Raw genomic sequence first — 18,383 nt, 5'->3', positions numbered from 1 at the left:
GGATTATTTCCGTGTCTGATCATACCTGATGATCTCAGAGTGGCTTTATTTGTTGTGTCCTCTGTAGTGCTTTAGTTTGTAATGCGGATTCCTGAAGTATGCTGTAGAGTGGAAAAATTAAGACTCCTGCCTGCATAACGCGGCTGTCACAACCCTCAAAAGTGGGGAGAATAAATTGTCCAACACTATTACGTACACATGAAGTAAGCACAGAAACTGTATCTTCATTCTGCGTAAAGTAGGTGTGCAGCTTGCACCCACTTCCCAATTTTATATTTTATGGAAGGTTATCATGAGAGGCAGACATCCTGGCAAGAAATGCCTTGACTAAGTTGATGCTGAAGGCTCACAGGTGCAGGAGGGTAGGCTTGCTGTTGTACTAGATCACTTAGAATCTTTCAATTTCTGTGAAGCTAGACTGTTTTTAAAAAAATGAAGTATCCTGAGCAAACCATATTCACAGGTCACTTTCAAACACTTGTGAAAAAAGTTATGAGAAAATGTCAGATAGGTATAAAACAGTAACTGTCAGATCACAAGCTGGAAGACCAATTCGTTACAAAAGACTGGAACGTATACCACTTTCTAGGACTTTTCTAGATGCTGCCTCAGGATCAAGTACCACCATAACACAAAAATAAACGACATGGTAATTGAATCTGTCTTCAAAAAAGCCCAGTAGAGTAAAACAGGCTCTGGTTTCCATCATCTGAGATTTTGCGCTCATGGGAGGAAATGAAACTGAAGCCACATGTGATAATTCCTATTTGTGAAAGCCGTGGAGGTTGACATGCGTATGGAAAATTGGACAGCTTTAGGGAGGGTGGAGTAACAGAGGAATGACCATTTCAGTTGACTCTTACCTGTCTGCGGCCAGCTTTCTCCATGTTCCTCTTTTCCACGACGTCCCCCAGCCCTCATTTGCAGGGAGGACTGTGTAGCGTCGGTGTAAGGGGAAATCAATAAAGATGGGCCAGAAGTAGATGCACACAGGGGAACGTAGGAGCAGCGCAAGCATAGAGTGATGCTTCCATAGTGTACTCTCCCTGTTGGTCGTCGTTTGGGGGTCAGAATCTCCCTGAGCAAAGGGTAGTGTTTTAGTTTTAATAACCCTTGTAGTTTTTCTGTGAACTTTTCCAGTTGCCTCTTGAATTCACATAACATTTTAGCATCAACAACATCCTGTGCCAAGCAGTTCCACTGGCTAACTGCATGTTTTGCGAAGAAACCATGGTCTTTCTTCACTCTCTACCTGTATAAGTCTATATCAAATTTACCACTTGGCTCCTTCTGTAGAGCCTTACTATTTGAGAGCTGAGTAAAGTAGCTCTTTCATTCTGAAGATTCAGTAAACTTTTTTTTCTGTATTAATACATTTTCAAGTAAGGCTGAATGTTCTGTTACAGAATGTGTGTTACACATCTCTTTAGAGTCTTGAAGAAAGTAACTGTTTTTGTTCTAGATCTATGCAAATATTTATTTACATATAGAATAGACATAAAAATTGAAAGAATATCTCTAAAGGGGTCTTTATCCTTTGCTTTGTCTGTTGTCCATGCATACATGCTGTTGTTAGTGATATTTATATTCTTTGTCCTTAGTTGTAGGAATAAAGTAACTATTGTTAGACTGAATATTGAAAATCTTAATGCTTTGGAAATACAGCTGTGGTTGTGTTATATTATGTTCCTGAAGTGTTCAGGTTTCTGATCAGAGGAGATTATAGATTAATTAAACTTAGTGTATGAGGTGAATGATGGGATTCAGAGTCAAAGGTTGCGTTACCCTGAGTTACTTGTGTACTGTGCAGACGGATAACATATTTTCCCGTTTTAAATGGCTGAAGTGATGGGACTTCCTCAACTTCACTTAAAGAACACAGAAACATTTTGATATTTCTGTTATTCTCGTTTTCTTTTTACTTGAGTACCTTTTGAGTAATCTCCCTGGGGTGTGTTCAGGCCTTTCCAGTAAGCGCGCCCTCACAAAAAGAGCTGAAGAATATTGTTAGCCAGTAAATACATTTATTAACTTTTTCTGTTTGTTCCTATCTCATCAGATAGCTCAACATGAACTTTAACCGTCAAGATCATTTGAAAAGTGAACAGAACAATATTTTTCCTTCTGAGAGCTGGCTACAGGATTCTGAGTTTCTCTTGCAGTGTTGTCCTATTCACTACCTTTTCCTAAAACAGGACGTGGAGCTATGGTCCTTTCTTCATGTTAGGTGCTAATTAAGTTATTTGCTTCATCAGAGGAAATGCATATCCATGAAATTATGTTTTGTGCAAGTAAGTTAATGAGGGGAATTTTAAACTTCGCTATCACATCATTGTTCTTATGTTTTATTGATACAGCTCCCGGAAGTCCCTTTCAGGATTGAGTTCCAAGTGGTAGAGGTGGTTATTGTTGGAGAACCATTACAATTTAAAGCTCCTGTGCAATTTTATCATGCTCTTGAGCTGCTGCCGTGGTTTTACGGTTAGCAGCATAGTTAAGAAAACGGGTGCCGTGTGCCTTCCATGTGAATTGTCCTGCTGGGAGCACGTGCATGAACTCAAATAGAGATAGGTAAAAGTTTCTAGAACCGCAGGTTTATTTTCTAGAATGCTTCACTCCAGCAAGCTAATCTAGAGCAAGTCCTAAAGTTGTTTTGTTTTCTGTTTTTGTGTCCAGCTGATCAAAGCACTTTGTACGGTAGGGAATTCTATAGTTAAGTGCTGAAATAACAAGCATACCTGATAAAAGCCCAGAGGTATTCAGCAGACTACAGGCAACAGTGGCCTCCGCTGCTGTTATGAATTTGGTGAAAGTCTGATATGCTGTACAAGTAAAATACGAGGGTATTAATTTAGAATTTGTTTAGCTAATGTGATGCATCTCAAAGCAGGTTGAAGTTTGACTGCTGATGAAGCTGAATGTCTTAAACTGAAAATTACAACACATTTTCAATGTTTTCATTATTATATGCCTCTTTCTCTCTGAGTTGTTGTCGTGGTTTAACCCCAGCCGGCAGCTAAGCACCACACAACTGCTCGTTCACTCCCCCCCAGTGGGATGGGGGAGGGAATTGGAAGGGTAAAAGTGAGAAAACTTGTGGGTTGAGATAAAGGCGGTTTAATAGGTAAAGCAAAAGCTGCGCACGCAAGCAAAGCAAAACAAGGAATTCTTTCACTGCTTCCCATGGGCAGGCAGGTGTTCAGCCATCTCCAGGAACGCAGGGCTCCATCACATGTAATGGTTACTTAGGAAGACAGATGCCATGACTTCGAACGTCCCCCCCTTTCTTCTTCTTCCCCAGCTTTATATGCTGAGCATGACGTCATATGATGTGGAATATCCCTCTGGTCAGTTGGGGTCAGCTGTCCTGGCTGTGTCCCCCTCCCAGCTTCTTGTGCCCCCCCAGCCTGCTCGCTGGTGGGGTGGGGTGAGAAGCAGAAAAGGCCTTGACTCTGTGTCAGCACTGCTCAGCAGTGACTAAAACATCCCTGTGTTATCAACATTATTCTCATCCTAAATCCAAAACACAGCACTATACCAGCTACTGTGAAGAAACTTAACTCTGTCCCAGCTGAAACGAGGACAGGAGTTGATCTTTGAAAAACCTGAATATTTATTATTCAGTAAGTATCCTGATGTATATATAACCTTTGGGTAGTGGGAAATAGGGGAGGTGAGAGTTCAGGGAAAAAATAGCTATTTCCTCTCTCTTAAGAAGCAGCAGTGCTATTTTGGGAAAATTTGGATTCCTAACTTTTCCGAATACAGTCCTTCAGTTGCTAATGCTTGTAGAGCACCCTTAATGTCATAGTTTGAAAGGTGCTGTAAACGTGTCAGTATTGCACACGAAAGCATATTTCAGCTGTATTCAGAAATACGTTTTCTTTTGCAGTTTGTGACTGTATGGAACTTGAGTAGCATCATCTGAGGGAGGCAAAAATCTATTTTTTTCATAATCTCTTAAGTGGTAGGTGTAGTATATGGTAGGAGTCTGCAGAGCAGTGCTAAGAGTTGAGGAAGTGTTTGCTTTTGGCTTCATATAAATTCTAGCAGTTCGCCCACTGCTAAGAGGACAAATTTGTGTACTGATACTTAGCAGATAAGTAATCCTTCTTTTAATGCTTGTCTTGCTAAACTTTTGGATGTTTTGATTTAACGTAAGGTTTGAAGAACTTGAAGGTTTTAAAAATGTGTCTTCAGTCTTGAAAGACAGTCTGCAGGCTATGTGTTTATACTGTTAAATGCCTGCTATAAATGTTCTTCTGATTGAGAAACGTTTAAATACACAACTTTTTCTTTTTTAAGTGACTGTATTCCACAAAGCTTTAATTATTATGCTTTGAAAATTAAATACTGTAAAAGCATGTAGGCTTTGCAAGTACCATTTCAACCTGCTCAGTATTTGTGTAATACTGATAGACACTTTTTGCAGATTTAAAGAAAATGGAGACCCAGATAAGAAAAAAGACATTTCATGTTTAAGAAGTTCCGTTGTGAGTTGGGAGAGCTGGATTATATTGCTTGTTGTCCTGATCCTTGATTTCCTATTTGATAGTACGCAAGTTGTGTAAGTCTCTGTTTGTCAGGGTACTTAAGCATGTACTCAGTAACACAGTTTCATGACAGCACATTAATATTATTGTTTGATCAAGAGACCTGGATCACGTTTCCATCTGTCATATCTTTACAGTACACGTTCTTCCTCTCCAGCTATTGTTCTTGTTTGTTTAGACTGTAATTGTCTCACTAAACAAGACGACTCACAGCTTGAAGGGTGCAAGTCCTACAGTAGTACTAAGGCTAAGTAATAGTGTTTCAATCTCCACAGGTATCTCTAGGTGAGGATTTATGGCAGTTCAGATAAAAAATATTTGAAAATGTGACATTGATGTCAGATGTGCTGCTGCTTTGTGGTTCACGTAGACTAGTAGGTCCTATTCAGTTAGGACTCTAATCTGAGTTATAGTTAAATCTTCCCTGTGTCCCATTTTAAGCCTGAGCCCAGCATACAGCTTGGGGAGTTTGATTAATCACAGCTGACTCCGTTGTTTTTGCTTTTACCTTATTTCTGATCCCTCCTGATTTGTGTTTTGTTGTAGGTTGTCGTTAAGTCTATTGGCAATGTCTATGATTTTATCTGCCTCTGTGGTCCGTGTGAGGGATGGACTCCCACTGTCTGCATCTACTGATTATGACCAGAGCACGGGAATGCAAGAATGTAGAAAATATTTTAAAATGCTCTCAAAGAAACTTTCTCAGCTTCCTGATAGATGTACTCTGAAAACTGGGCAGTATAATATAAAGTAAGACTTCTCTTTTATATATTTGTGACATCCTGGGTTGTGTCTGTCTGTTAGTTAAAAAGTTAACAGTTCACATTAGAAATGATTAATCAAATTAAGATTAGTTCTTGGCAGTATTTATGTATCAGAAATTTAAAATTGAGAAATTGTAGAAAGATTTGAAACCTATTCAAACTGTGGTGTAAGTTCTAGTTTGAAATAGACGGTATTTTTATAAATATCAAAGTCCTTGACCTACTAGAAATATTTCTTTAAATTTCAAGGTTGTTTCTTACATGAAAATGACCAGACTTGTTCTTCGTCATGCGTTCAACTAGTATTCATTTGTTTTCTCTTTTTAGTCTACACAAATTTAAAAAAGTACCCAAATACATTCATAACCCAGTATTTCTGAAAACTTGTGGTTAGCATGTTATGGAGTTAGGCCCTTTTATTGTACCTTCAGGATTTCTGTTGACTTCAGAGGAAACATGCCCTAAAAACCAAGCATAACTCAATAATTATTTCACATGACACACAGGGAGTGAGGGAGTGGGAAGGGTGGGAATGATCTTTCTAGTGTGAAGGCAGTGTGTAGTGAAGTCTTGAATGGTTGAATGGAGCCTACCTGTCCTACTGCTCCATCCAGCACTTTCACAACAGTGCTTTTTGTTTTCGCTTCACGCTTTTGTGCTTTGATTTTTTTTTTTAAATAACTATTCCTAAATTTTTTGAGCTAGTCAATTTGATAGTGTACCTGCATGACAACACTGATTAAGTAATAATTCAGAAGATGCTCTTTTTTCCCGTTTGCAGCGTGAAACTTGGATTATCGTGAAATAATTATTTGAATCTATTGTTTACTCAGAATTTTGCTTTATATGTGACCTTTCTCCTTAGTATTGGTAACTAGGTGTACCGGTGTGTAGTTGGTAATTCAGTTGCACTTTAGCTGAGCTAAATTCTGACTCTAATTTAGATATGCTATTTTAAATGAGGTGAGTAATTTCATCCTAACCCCTAGCAGACATGTAGAAGTTACAGTGGTGGAAAGTATACCACCTGCATGATCCTAGGAAGTGCTCAGCCTTCTCCATCTCCCATTGGTATATGTGAGTTTCCAGCATTTCTCAGGATTAGGCCCAGCATGGACTAAATTTTTCCAGTCAGTGTTTTTTTAAAACCTCAGCTGTAGTTGGCTTGTTAACTGATCAGCTTAAAAGAAACTTTTAAGAAGGAGACATAAGGCTTAGTCAGGATGTTTTTTATTACTTTTGTCTTTGATTACTTTTAATACTGTAAGTTATCCATCAAGATTTTGAAGAAATTTGAATGTGTCATGAAAACGTGAACTCTATTTAATGAATTGCCTAAATGCAATAGGAATATGTATATTGAAAACTGTCCCTTTCTAATTTCTTATTTGCCATCTCTGGTCATCCTTGCAACTATCTTTGAAGAATGATGAATCCTGTATTCTACAGAACAGTTTTATTTCCTCACATATTTTAGAAAGAACTGACTGCCCCCCCCCAGTCTGAAGATAATTTTTTGCATTTTTGGGATGCACCAGATCACATACTCTGAAAAAATGAAAAGCTATTACGGGACAAACCTGCTGTGTTTCTGTATCCCAAAAGCTTTATGTTATTCTTCTGTTCCATGTATGTCAGAGTATGTACATATGTATACACACACACATATGTATAACACAGCTTCTCGTATGATTGTACAATGTGGTGCTAAAATAAAACATTGCCTGAAAGTAAATCGTTTTTCTTCTAGAATAGTGTTGGACTTTTCAGTAAACATTAATTCCTTTGCTACCCCTGAGCAGTTTTTGCTTTTCTGATTATAGAATATGAGATCAGACTAGCAAAGCAGCGAGTTACTTGGATTTAAATTTGAAATTTTGAATTTATTTTCTCAATTATAGCTTTATAAGTTCTCTGGGAGTAAGCTATATGATGTTGTGCACTGAAAATTATCCCAGTGTCCTGGCTTTCTGCTTCCTGGATGAGCTTCAGAAAGAGTTCATCACTACCTACAATATGATGAAGACAAATACCGCTGTCAGACCATACTGTTTTATAGAGTTTGGTAAGAATCTGACTTTTTTTTTCCTTGATTCTCACACTAAGACAAATGAGTATTTAAATAGATGTGCAACTTAATGCACACAAACCAAAAATGTCCAAGGCAGTTTATAGCTGTATTTCAGGTGGATTTAGAATCTGATTTAACTCCCGTTAGAGTCAATAAAGAAATACTTCTGTGGGCATTAAATTAAGCTACTAGAGTTTTATCCAAACTTGTTTATAATCTTTCTGTTCATGCCAGTAGGTTTTGGTTTAAGCCTTGTGTGACCAAATCTGGAGTTCATCTTCTAGTTAATAATACTAGGAGTTGTTTGACTTCATACCTGTTGAAATACTTAACCTGTAAAGGCATTGAGCTTCATAAATTTCTCAAGTAAAAGATTGCAATTTCATGTTTGCTCTTAGCTGTGCTGTAATTTTTGTTCAGTACATGAAAGGGAGAGATTTTTATTTGTCATGATAATAGCGAAGCATTTAATTTTCTGTCATGCAAGCTCCATATACAACTAATCTTATATATACCAGATTACAGCTGTTATGGATTCCATTAGTATCTGTTGCTTTAATACTATATGTTAGGCAGTTATTTTAAATATTCTTTTATAAACACATTAGAGCAAAAAGACCTGCAGTTTCAGAAATATGGGGGAAGATATCCCAGTTGGTTAATTCCTGTCTATAATTGAGTCAGGCAATTTTTAACAGTTTCTGTATAACATTGTTGTCTTCCTTATGAAGATTTCTATGAATGCTCTTTTTTTTTTTCCCCATGCATTCTTTGTTCTACTAGTTGTTAAGTTAGAATGTAGGTCTATTACAGTCTTTATATCTGTATAATATGGTATTAATTTTCTCCACCTGAATATTTTGCAAGCATGTTTCACACTCAAGTAAGTTTATACTTGAATGCAGGAGTTAATTTTTTCAGAAGGATATTTACTAAACTAACGGAAAAGCTAGAATAAGACCAGTAAATCTGTTGTATTAGCAATGCATTCAGTCTCATGCAGTGAAAGTCATTAGTTTATTCACAGTTATTAAGTAATTAGATTTCTAGAGCTTGAATTTTTTTTACCGCAGAATTAAACAGCCCATGATATATTAGTCACAAAACAGAAATAGTGTTAAAAATCGAAGATAAATACAAGCATTTCAAACAATATATTTCAGTTTGTGAAGTATGTAGTACGTAAAGCTGCATGGTCTTGGATTATTTAATTTACAAAAGTCCATAAGGATATACCTTTTAATTTTAAATTTTACACAGATAATTTCATTCAGAGGACCAAACAGAGATACAACAACACACGTTCTTTGTCAACAAAGATGAATCTTGCTGACATGCAGACAGAAATCAAACTGAGACCACCTTATCAAATTTCCATGTCAGAACTTGGTTCAGCTAATGGGTTCGCACATTTATCTGTGGCGGAATATAAGGGTACTGGTAAGATATCTGCAGGTAAGTTTCAGACTTTTGTTTTTGTATCCTTAAATAAGACAGATGCAGGGCAGTAGAATTAACCTTTGGGGTTTTTTTTTTCTTTAAAAAAAGCTTTTTCACCCTGATGTTCTTAAAGCATAAAGCTGCCATGACCTTACGTGTATTTTAGTTTAGATGTCTGTTTTGTCCTCTGCTCAAAGTGTGTATCTTCCCAAGACACTGGGAGAGAGAAACGGATCTATTCAATGGACTGCTTTATTGAAGGAAAAAAAAAATCTGCATGAAAATAAGCAAATGAAGATGAGCACTTAACAAGATGATCTTCTTTCTTTTCCTGACCTATTAAGATTTATGAAAATTTTTATTATTTCTGCCCAGTAAGACCCAATGATGACATAAGCTAAGAGCATAGTGTCAGGAGTTAGAGCAGCTGGAGGGAGAAACATCACTTTAGGAAGCATCTGTGATGGTGAAAATCCAAAGACCTGTGCTGGCTGAAAGATGTACTCTCTAAAATAAGTGCCTTGTGTACGGTGTTAATAATAGCAATTTTGTGTATACTTGCCACATTCATTTACGTAGTCATGAATTTTTTAATACTTTCTTTATTTCAGGTAGGAGGTAAATACAGAATTGTGTGGTTGAACCAGGTTAAAGGTTTGTGCTATTAAGTGAATGCTCTGAATCAGTTTGAGGCCCACCGTTGGGTGTTTCCCAGCAGGACAGAAAACTTAAAACTCGCAAAGTCCTTGCACTAATACGTGGACTCCACACGTGAAACTGACATAATCTGATCTCAGTCTTCCAAGTTTAGTGAAGCAAAATCATAAATAGAATAAAAGGAAGTGTTGATTTTAATTAGTTAATATCTTCCCCTTTTTTCCCAAAAGTACCTCTGTCTATAAGGCTAGTTATCCTGGGCAGACGTACACCAATGCCGTTCACTTTACAGTGTCAGGGGGAAAATTGCAATCGTAAATCTAAACACTTCCTACAGTTCTGTAATATAAGACATCAGCTTAATTTTGTTCAGTTTTTATATATATATTAATAGGATCTCTTTGCCAGTATATTGTCCTAATTACTTTACTTACTCGTAAGGATTCCTCTAGAAGATGGGAAACTACTTCCTACTGAAGATGAGAAACAAACAAAATCCCTAGGGTGCCCTATTTGTACTGCTGGGGCCTGATCCTGAGAATTCTAGGTGCTATGAGGCAGTGTAGAAATAGCTTACAATCTCTGTATTTGCAATTTAACAGTATTAGAGATAGATTCTGGAAAATTAATAGAGGAAAAGTGTGCAGATGTTTAAATTGTTTGGAAGAGTGGGATCTTTTAAGCAGCACTGTACGTACCTTTAATCATCTACTGCTTATATGTGTGGGCTGTTTTTAAAGGTGTGTGTAATGCTGTGATACCATTCTTTTGCCACTTTTGATGCTTACATCATTGTTACCTCTTAATGTTCTAGTGTAATCCTGGCTTGTGGAAGAGGTTATAGTGGCAGAAGTGGCAACTGGTTAACTCTGAAAATTGTCTAGATTCAAACTTTCTGCAATTGGAAAAAGAAAAAACAATAAGCATGAGAGAATTTGGCCTGTGTCAAAATTGGCTGTATTTTTGAAGTTTTCCATGTAGTGGAAAATGAGCTTTTTACCACTTTTCTGAGTAAAAGTGTTGGAAGATCATATGGGCCTAAATTAAAATGTGTAAGGACCATTTCCCTTTTTACTATAAAGTAAAATTAAACAATAATTGGCAGATGATCATCCAATTTTTTTTCACCTACCTCTCCACAACTTGTCCTACAGAAGCAGTTCTGTTGCCCTCTTTTCTTTCCATGTCGACTTTCTTCTGTTTTTTTTCCCTCTTTTAGTTACTTTTAACTTTCTTCTTCCTCTGAATTCCATAGATCTCTCTGTTCAGTTATCCGTTTCCTTCCTTGAATTGCTGTAGAAACTCACCATCAAAGGGCTGTACATTGAGAGGTTTGCACTTTGCTCCTTCTTCAGCTCTTCAAATTTTAGATGCTGTTGAATAACAGTGTCTTTTTTAAAAAGTCTGCTAATAGTTTTGTAATTCTTTACATTCATCGCTTCTCTCCACCCTTGAAAAGAACTTTCTCTGGATGTTTGCTACCCACTCAGTTGGCTAGACTTCAAAGTTCCTCCTTTGCTCTAAGGACAAATTCTCACAAAAAGATGTGGTTTGCCTAGTATAATTTCCTGAATATGCTGTCCTGTTAAAAAAAATGACTTGCTACAAGTGAATTAAGTGTGTTAAATCAAGTTGGATAGCGTGCAGAGGTAGGAAGTTAGGTAGACGCAAATCTTGTTTTGTTACACAGAATAGCAGAATTTGATGCGTTAGTTTTGGCTATGCTGATGAAGCATTGTCTCATACTTGCTTATACTTGTAATTGGATATGTATCCAAGGTCTGGTGTCTAGGCCTCTTATATTGTTAAAGTAATTGAAAATAGCAGCCCTATTCCTTTAGCGAAAGTTGTGCCGTGTAGTGAGAAATAGGGGTAATTATTAATGTGTGAAGCAGAAAGTGCGCAGATTATGAATAGAATTTTGCTTCAAAGCTGAATGTAGGTGTTGGCAGGCATTAGAAATAGGGTGACAACATGCTGATGTGTGATGTTTTAGGTATTTTTTTGGTTAGGATAAATTTACTGTTTTCTGAGCTTTTTTTCAATGAAGGAACAGTTCTCAAATCAAAGTTACTTTTTGCCTGATGGTGTACTCGATTTTTTTTTTAATTTTTCTTTTTAAATAAGCGTCCTTATAAGTAGTGCAGTTTCTCATGTCATGCAAATTTCCTATTTTTTTATTTAAATTTCAACATTTTAATTCAGAATGTGTGCTTTATTTGGTCCTTGGCTTGTATTAGAGAGTTTTTTATATGGCAATTATAATCTCTCTAAGATTTATGGATGTACTGACTCAAGGTCAGCTGTCCTTTACCCTGCCTTCTCTGACGCTCCTCCTTCATTCTCTGGTTTTGCCTTTTTTTTTTTTTTTAAATTTAAATGACTCTTGTTGCTTTGATTGTAACACTAAGATTTATTAAGCCCTGGAGACTTTAATGACATCAGTAGCGTTATGCAATGCCCTTTAAAGTTTTGGGTTTGTTTTCGTATCTTAATAAGAGAGAAAAGTCACTGTTTTATTATCCTTCATAGACTGTCTTGATTTAGCTGACACGACTCTTTACTTTTCCCCTCATGGTTCTCAAAGAGGTGTTTTGCCTAGTGTAATGTTTTAAAGTTACCCTGATACATGGGGAAAATGAGATTGCCCGGAGAGCTGTGCATGGAGAGCAGTGAACTAATTTTATCCACCAGTTAGTGAAATGCAATGACTTTTGGCTAAAACCAGTCGCATACACCTTCAGCTTTTTGCCACTCTGTAGACGAGATGGTTTAAAAATCCAAAACAAAACAAGTCGTTACGAGTGACTGAAAAAGAATGGTTTGGTATGCAAATACCGTATCTGACCTTAACTGAGTGATTGCTGGTAGTGTTCCTCTGATATGGACTATGGTTAGAAAAGCAATAAGCTCTGAAAGTTAAACATGAGTTATGCTTTTGTTTAAAAAAAAAACTGATTACACTGTTAAATTCAGCACAAATGAGTTAACTAATTTTGTGTTTTAAGTTATCATGCACTCATAATTACACAGCCCTGTCTGCTTATCAACATGAAATAGCTTTTGTCATTTTTTTTCTTTAGGTTCTGTAACTTCATAAACTGTTTGGAAAGCCTTTTTCCTGGATCTGTGCAATGCAAACAACCAGGATTGACACCCCTCTCTCTATTAATATTACAGTTCATTAACCTCATTGTTCACATCTTTACACTTCGTTGATTTGAACAGAATGATTTAAGTATGGCTCAGTAGTCCTGTTTTCCCAGTGTTGCCTAGACTGTTAAGAGTTTTGCATTGTTTTTTCATATTTGCTTTCTGTTATTAATTATGGAAAGGGGCGATAATGAGGAACATACACAACTGTTATGTACTTGTGACCCTAGCTAAGCCCAAAAGAGTGGATGTGCATGGAAAGAAAGTGTGTTTTAATTTTAATGTGTTTTGTAAGAGACTTCTAAGCACTGTCTGGAAGGTCTGTGTAAGGTTGTAATATAGATACTAGCTTAGTTTCAGAGCTGTCTTTTTACTTGTGTCTTTGGTAGCACTCACTGGCTGTATTTTTTAAGGTAGGGGACTGTAATAGCTTTGCCTCATAGCGTTCCATTCAGCAAACAAGCTACATCAGTCTCAATACCTCTGCTAATGCATTAGTGTTAAAAAAAAAGTGGAGGTTGTGAGAGGAGCTCTTAAGTATGTGACTTACTAGCTGGCTACTAATTGTGGACAAATTTCACTAGCAAATGCATCGTTTGCCATTGATCCACTGGCATATTTGAGCAGCTTTCAGTACCATACTGAATAAACTGAATGTGTTGAGTTAAAGATGAAATATAGTAAGACAATTATATATGCGAATTGAAGGAAAGTACACTTTTTGTTAAACCTTGTGTTGAAATACTTTAAATGTTTCTTCTTTTTAGAAAAAAGATTGACATCTTGTGGTTTGCTTCAGTGATTTCTTCTTGAGCTAGAAGCCACTGAAAAATGAGATTACTATTTTACTAAATTTATAAAGACATTGCTTTAACCTGTGATATCTTTTTTTGATCTTTTGCTTTGCAGCTCCTCATCAACGTCTGGAACCTGTGACTCTGCCAGGGATTGTCTCATTTGTACTTAGTCTGTTATGTGGGGCTTTGAATTTAATTCGTGGCTTTCATGCCATAGAAAGTCTTCTCCAGGTATTGTACATGTTTATGAATTTGAGAGTTACGCATCATAGCAATCATAATATCACATTAGAAGGTGCTTGCTGTATGAACTAAGTCTTGCCAGTTTTATTTTCAGAAATATTGTTTGTGAGGTCAGACCTCTGTTTATGAAACCTATATTGTTTGTGATCTGTGCATCCTCCTTGAGTGTGATGCATTCATTGAGGCTGTGAGTTTCAAAAGCAGTAGAAGGTGGGTGGCCGACTCCTTCCCTAGGTACTTTGGTAGCAGTGAGTATGTGAACATAATGTTCTGTTTTCTAAATTTATGCCAGGATATGAGACATTTAATTTTAATAGATGTTATTTAAAAACACTTGAGAGAAATGATGAACAGCTTTGAAAGTCTGGCCAATTTTTTTGAAAGGTCCACAGAGCAGGTTTTGTAAAATTGTTTTTTAGAAACCGTTTTTAGTTTTTGTTTGTTTTTAATAAACCTTCTTAAGTAGGATGCTTATTTCTCTTTGTGTGCTGAAAGGATCAATGTAAGGGAAACTGTCAACTGATTTCTTCTAACCCTCCCTGCCCCCCCCTCAAAACAACAACACCCTCCTCACCAAACAACCTCCCCACAAACATTTATTTGTTTATGTGAACTCTCTGCTCTGACCCTCCCTATAGCCTTTCGGTTTCTTTCTATTCCATTTCTTGTGCTAGTTGTATTCTCATTGCTGCAATGAAAATAACAGCGGTTAATGATTTCAAGCAATTCAAGCGAATACGCTGGTAGTGCTTGCAAGCACGCACAGAAAGTTCCTGTGTGTTACCACAAAAAAAAAGCCTTACGTAACGTTAAATGGTTCTACTGTTGGGGTGATGGAGGTAGAAACTAAAAACCCTGTGGAAGTTTTCTGAAAGAAAATGGGAATCCCCCTGCTTGGCTAATAGATAATAATCTTTTTATTCAAACGTGTATCTGGACTTTATAACTGCAATGCTTTTGATACCTAATGGATTGTTTAGGGAAGTAATGTAAAGAAGATGACCTGTATTCCAGTTGTCTTACATAATTATTAATATATGTACAGATTTAATAAAGCAGTAATGTTTGAGGTCTCAGCATTTCCTGAAGACTATTGAATAGATGAACAGGGTTAATGAAAGTGTTCCGTGCTAGGTCCTTCTTTTCAGTTGTTTTGGGTTTGTTTTTTAAAGAAAAAACAAGAATGAAATAGTGAACATACGTCTCTACTTTATCCCTAATTAGATTTTTCTGTGTTATGTACAATTCTCTCAGTTCATAAATAGGAATGAATTTAAAGTACACTGTAGTACAAATAGTACTGAACAGATTTCTACTGCTTAGTGTCATGTTTCTAGAACTTGTTTTGTTACCTTTACGCAGCTGATTTTTTAAAAAGGAATGCCAATGTTAGATTAACTTATTTAAATGATGATAGGCCAGCCAATTAATTTTATTCTAGATGTTATTGCATCTGGAGGTAATAGATGGCAGTACAGATGGAAGATACTTTTTAATTTCTGACAAATGAGGCACACTAAAAATCCATTAAAATTTCTCTTAATTTACTTTATTATGGAAAAATCCACAAGGTTTAGGGAGAAATAATCCAAAACATGATTAATGGAACTTCTTCTGAGAAGTCATTCAAAAGCTTCTCTCTGAATTAGTGTTTCTTTTATAATCAGTGTTTTTATTTGGGTGTTAGCAAAACTCTGTTAAGATCTGTAGCTATACTCCAGCAAATATGCAGTGGCACCAAGGCCAAGATTTACATACGGTTTAGGATTGTACTGCATTGTGTAGGTCAGTTTTATGTGCAGACGTACAAACTTTTCCCTAGTCAACACTGTAGATGCAAATGCTTCACACTGAACATGCTCTGAGCAGAAACAAGTTGTGGTTCTGAATGGAACACCTTCTTCTCAAAATGAAATTCACATTCAAGGAAGAACGTTTGCATAAGTACCCATTGTTTTCATGGGAAAGTTTTTGATTGTCGCAGATGTTTGTTGGAAATGCAGTTAGAATAATCACTGAGCATGTAAATTTATTCTGCTCAGCTCTATAGAAACTATAACAACCCGTTTGAATAAGTTAGAAGGAATTTTTTTTTTTTCTCTTTTTAAACACATAGTGGAAAAGTCTATCACTTCAAGTAAATTTTTTCCATCTTTTCCTTTGTTGTGGTTTAACTTCAGCTGGCAACTAAGCACCACACAGCCACTCACTCACTCCCCCCCAGTGGGGTGGGGGAGAGAATTGGAAGGGTAAAAGTGAGAAAACTCATGATAAAGTGATAAAGTGAGAAAACTTTGAGATAAAGACAGTTTAACAGGTAAAGCAAAAGCCGTGTGTGCAAGCAAAGCAAAACAAGGAATTCATTCACTCCTTCCCATGGGCAGGCAGGTGTTCAGCCATCTCCAGGAAAGCAGGGCTCCATCACGCGTAACGGTTACTTGGGAAGACAAGCGTCATCACTCCGAACGTCCCCCCTTCCTTCTTCTTCCCCCAGCTTTATATGCTGAGCATGACGTCATATGGTGTGGAATATCCCTCTGGTCAGTTGGGGTCAGCTGTCCCGGCTGTGTCCCCTCCCAGCTTCTTGTGCCCCCCCAGCCTCCTCGCTGGTGGGGTGGGGTGAGAGGCAGAAAAGGCCTTGACTCTGTGTCAGCACTGCTCAGCAATAATGAAAACATCCCTGTGTTATCAACGCTGTTGCCAGCACAAATCCAAAACATAGCCCCATACTAGTTACTGTGAAGAAAATTAAATCTATCCTAGCCAAAACCAGCACATCGTTCAGGAAAACTTAAGTTTTCCAATAATCTCTCTCTGATAAATTCATGTGCTTTTGTTTTTTCTCACTGCCATGAACGCGGAGCTGCCTGCCTTATTCTCTGTAGGATTTTACCACACCCTAGTGGTCAGTTTGTGTCTTTTCCTTTTATCTCTTTTCCATTTTGTGAAGCTGGAGGAAGGCACAATTCTACAAAGTTGATATTGGTTACCAGTGTTTAGACTTGAATTTTCGAAGGCATCTGGAGAAGGTAAGTATCCAGCGTTAGAGCTGGACTTTCTTTAAGGCTTTTGAAAATCTCAGTGTTAGTTGTCCGTTGTGAATAAACGTTTTGGTCAGATTCCAGGTCACGGTGGTTTTTTTCCAGACATATAAGTAAGCAATGATTAGTGCTAACTCTTTTGGTTTAGCGTAGTGTAGGAATTATTATAACTCTCAATGCGAGACTATTTTAACATACAATAATTAATAAGTTTCATATCGTAAATACCTGGTATTTCACAGAAACATTGTAAAACATGGCTTTTTGTTTTATTTTCACAGAACGAAGGTGAAGATTTCAGCTATGTTATTGCATTTTTTCTTGGAACAGCAGCCTGTTTGTACCAGGTATGTTCTTCTGCTTGCATAATTCACTAGAGTTTAGAAACATTACCCAGTCATGCATAAATGTCATCATGTTTTCTTAAATGTGCCAGATACTTGAATAGGGCGATTATAAAAATAATTTCTGCTCTGTTTTATTTCATTAATCATAAACTGTCATACAGTAGAATGATACGAAGAGCTTCTGTTTGCTGGCATTTTTCTCCAGTTAGTTGAGTAAGAGATTTGGTGTGCTTTTCTGTCTGGAGCTTACAATTTATCTCTAAAGTCACAAGCAGTGGAGGTTATGTAAGTTCCTTAAAGTAGTAGTTTCATAGTTCAAGTAAACTTAACCATCTGAACAAATGCCTTACTGCTTCTTTCCTTTGGGAAGATTTGAAGTAAATACAGTAATACCTAGGCACTACACCCCAGAATTTTCCTCACTTTGTACATTATCGTGCATCTCCTTCCTTTTTAAAGCTTTCAGCCACTTTCTACTATGTTTTCCTTCTCCTGTCTGATATTTCACGTTGCATTTCATGTCTGTAGGTTTTCCATTTGTGCATCTGAATTTGACTTTCCTATATAATTTGTAGCAAGGTATTCTGGTGCCCATTGGCATTTGTCATTCAGTGACACTGCTGTTACGTTTAGCTATGACTATAATGTCTGTCATGCTCAATTGCTGTTATTATAATTCTTTTGACTTTTAATCTCTTGCACTTGTGGAGTATGCAGTTTCTACTTGTTTCCATGTGCCAATGTTGAGTACAGTGTCAGACCATAAAATAAAATCTCAGGATTTTCCTTTAACATCAGCCTTTCTATCAGTCAGCCTTTTGTCCAGGTTACCTGTAGTCTCCATTCTCTATAACTTATCTCTAGCAAAATGTCACGGTACAACTTGTGGTGTTCACCACTTGTTGACTTTTCATCAGCTTCTGCCTTAAATAATTCTTCAGATTGGTGTTAATTTTCCATGCCAACAATCTGTTCCATATCAGATAGGGTGGAGCTCCTCCATTCTTTTTTTGTGTGAAAAATACACGTTCTTACCTCCTCTCCCAAATTAGAAACCTTATTCTGTATAAAGTATTCATGTCTGTGCATTGAGACATAAGGACATATGTCTTTCCCCCACTGTCTGACTTGAATAGAGCTGTTTTAAAGAAGGAATCCGTGCAGCTTGGAATCATAGAATCATAGAATCATAGAATCATTAAGGTTGGAAGAGACCTCCAAGATCATCGAGTCCAACCGTCAACCCAACACCACCATGCCCACTAAACCATGTCCCTAAGCGCCTCATCTACCCGTCTTTTAAATACTTCCAGGGAT

At 37.0% G+C, this 18,383-nt stretch overlaps 1 protein-coding gene across 2 annotated transcripts in view; it reads left to right on the top strand.

Moving 5' to 3' along the window:
• Nucleotides 1–2,054: 2,054 nt before the first annotated feature.
• The window catches only part of SEC22A (SEC22 vesicle trafficking protein homolog A (S. cerevisiae)), a 19,869-nt gene continuing 3,540 nt past the window's right edge, over nucleotides 2,055–18,383 (top strand). The window contains exons 1-6 of one of the 2 annotated variants that reach the window (XM_009327139.1): nucleotides 2,055–2,291; nucleotides 5,100–5,303; nucleotides 7,219–7,382; nucleotides 8,649–8,843; nucleotides 13,548–13,666; nucleotides 17,001–17,066. In XM_009327139.1, coding sequence (XP_009325414.1) covers nucleotides 5,122–5,303; nucleotides 7,219–7,382; nucleotides 8,649–8,843; nucleotides 13,548–13,666; nucleotides 17,001–17,066 — 726 coding nt within the window. In that variant the 5' untranslated portion in view covers nucleotides 2,055–2,291; nucleotides 5,100–5,121. Of the gene's footprint in view, nucleotides 2,292–2,479; nucleotides 2,572–5,099; nucleotides 5,304–7,218; nucleotides 7,383–8,648; nucleotides 8,844–13,547; nucleotides 13,667–17,000; nucleotides 17,067–18,383 lie in introns of those variants that run through there. The other variant, XM_009327138.1, reaches the window with a different exon arrangement.

The sequence above is a fragment of the Pygoscelis adeliae genome, unplaced genomic scaffold (assembly GCF_000699105.1).
Source record: "Pygoscelis adeliae isolate BGI_AS28 unplaced genomic scaffold, ASM69910v1 Scaffold227, whole genome shotgun sequence".
Taxonomy (NCBI): Eukaryota; Metazoa; Chordata; class Aves; order Sphenisciformes; family Spheniscidae; genus Pygoscelis; species Pygoscelis adeliae.
Note: the sequence above shows the minus strand (reverse complement) of the source record. Positions and strands in the feature narration are given on the sequence as shown.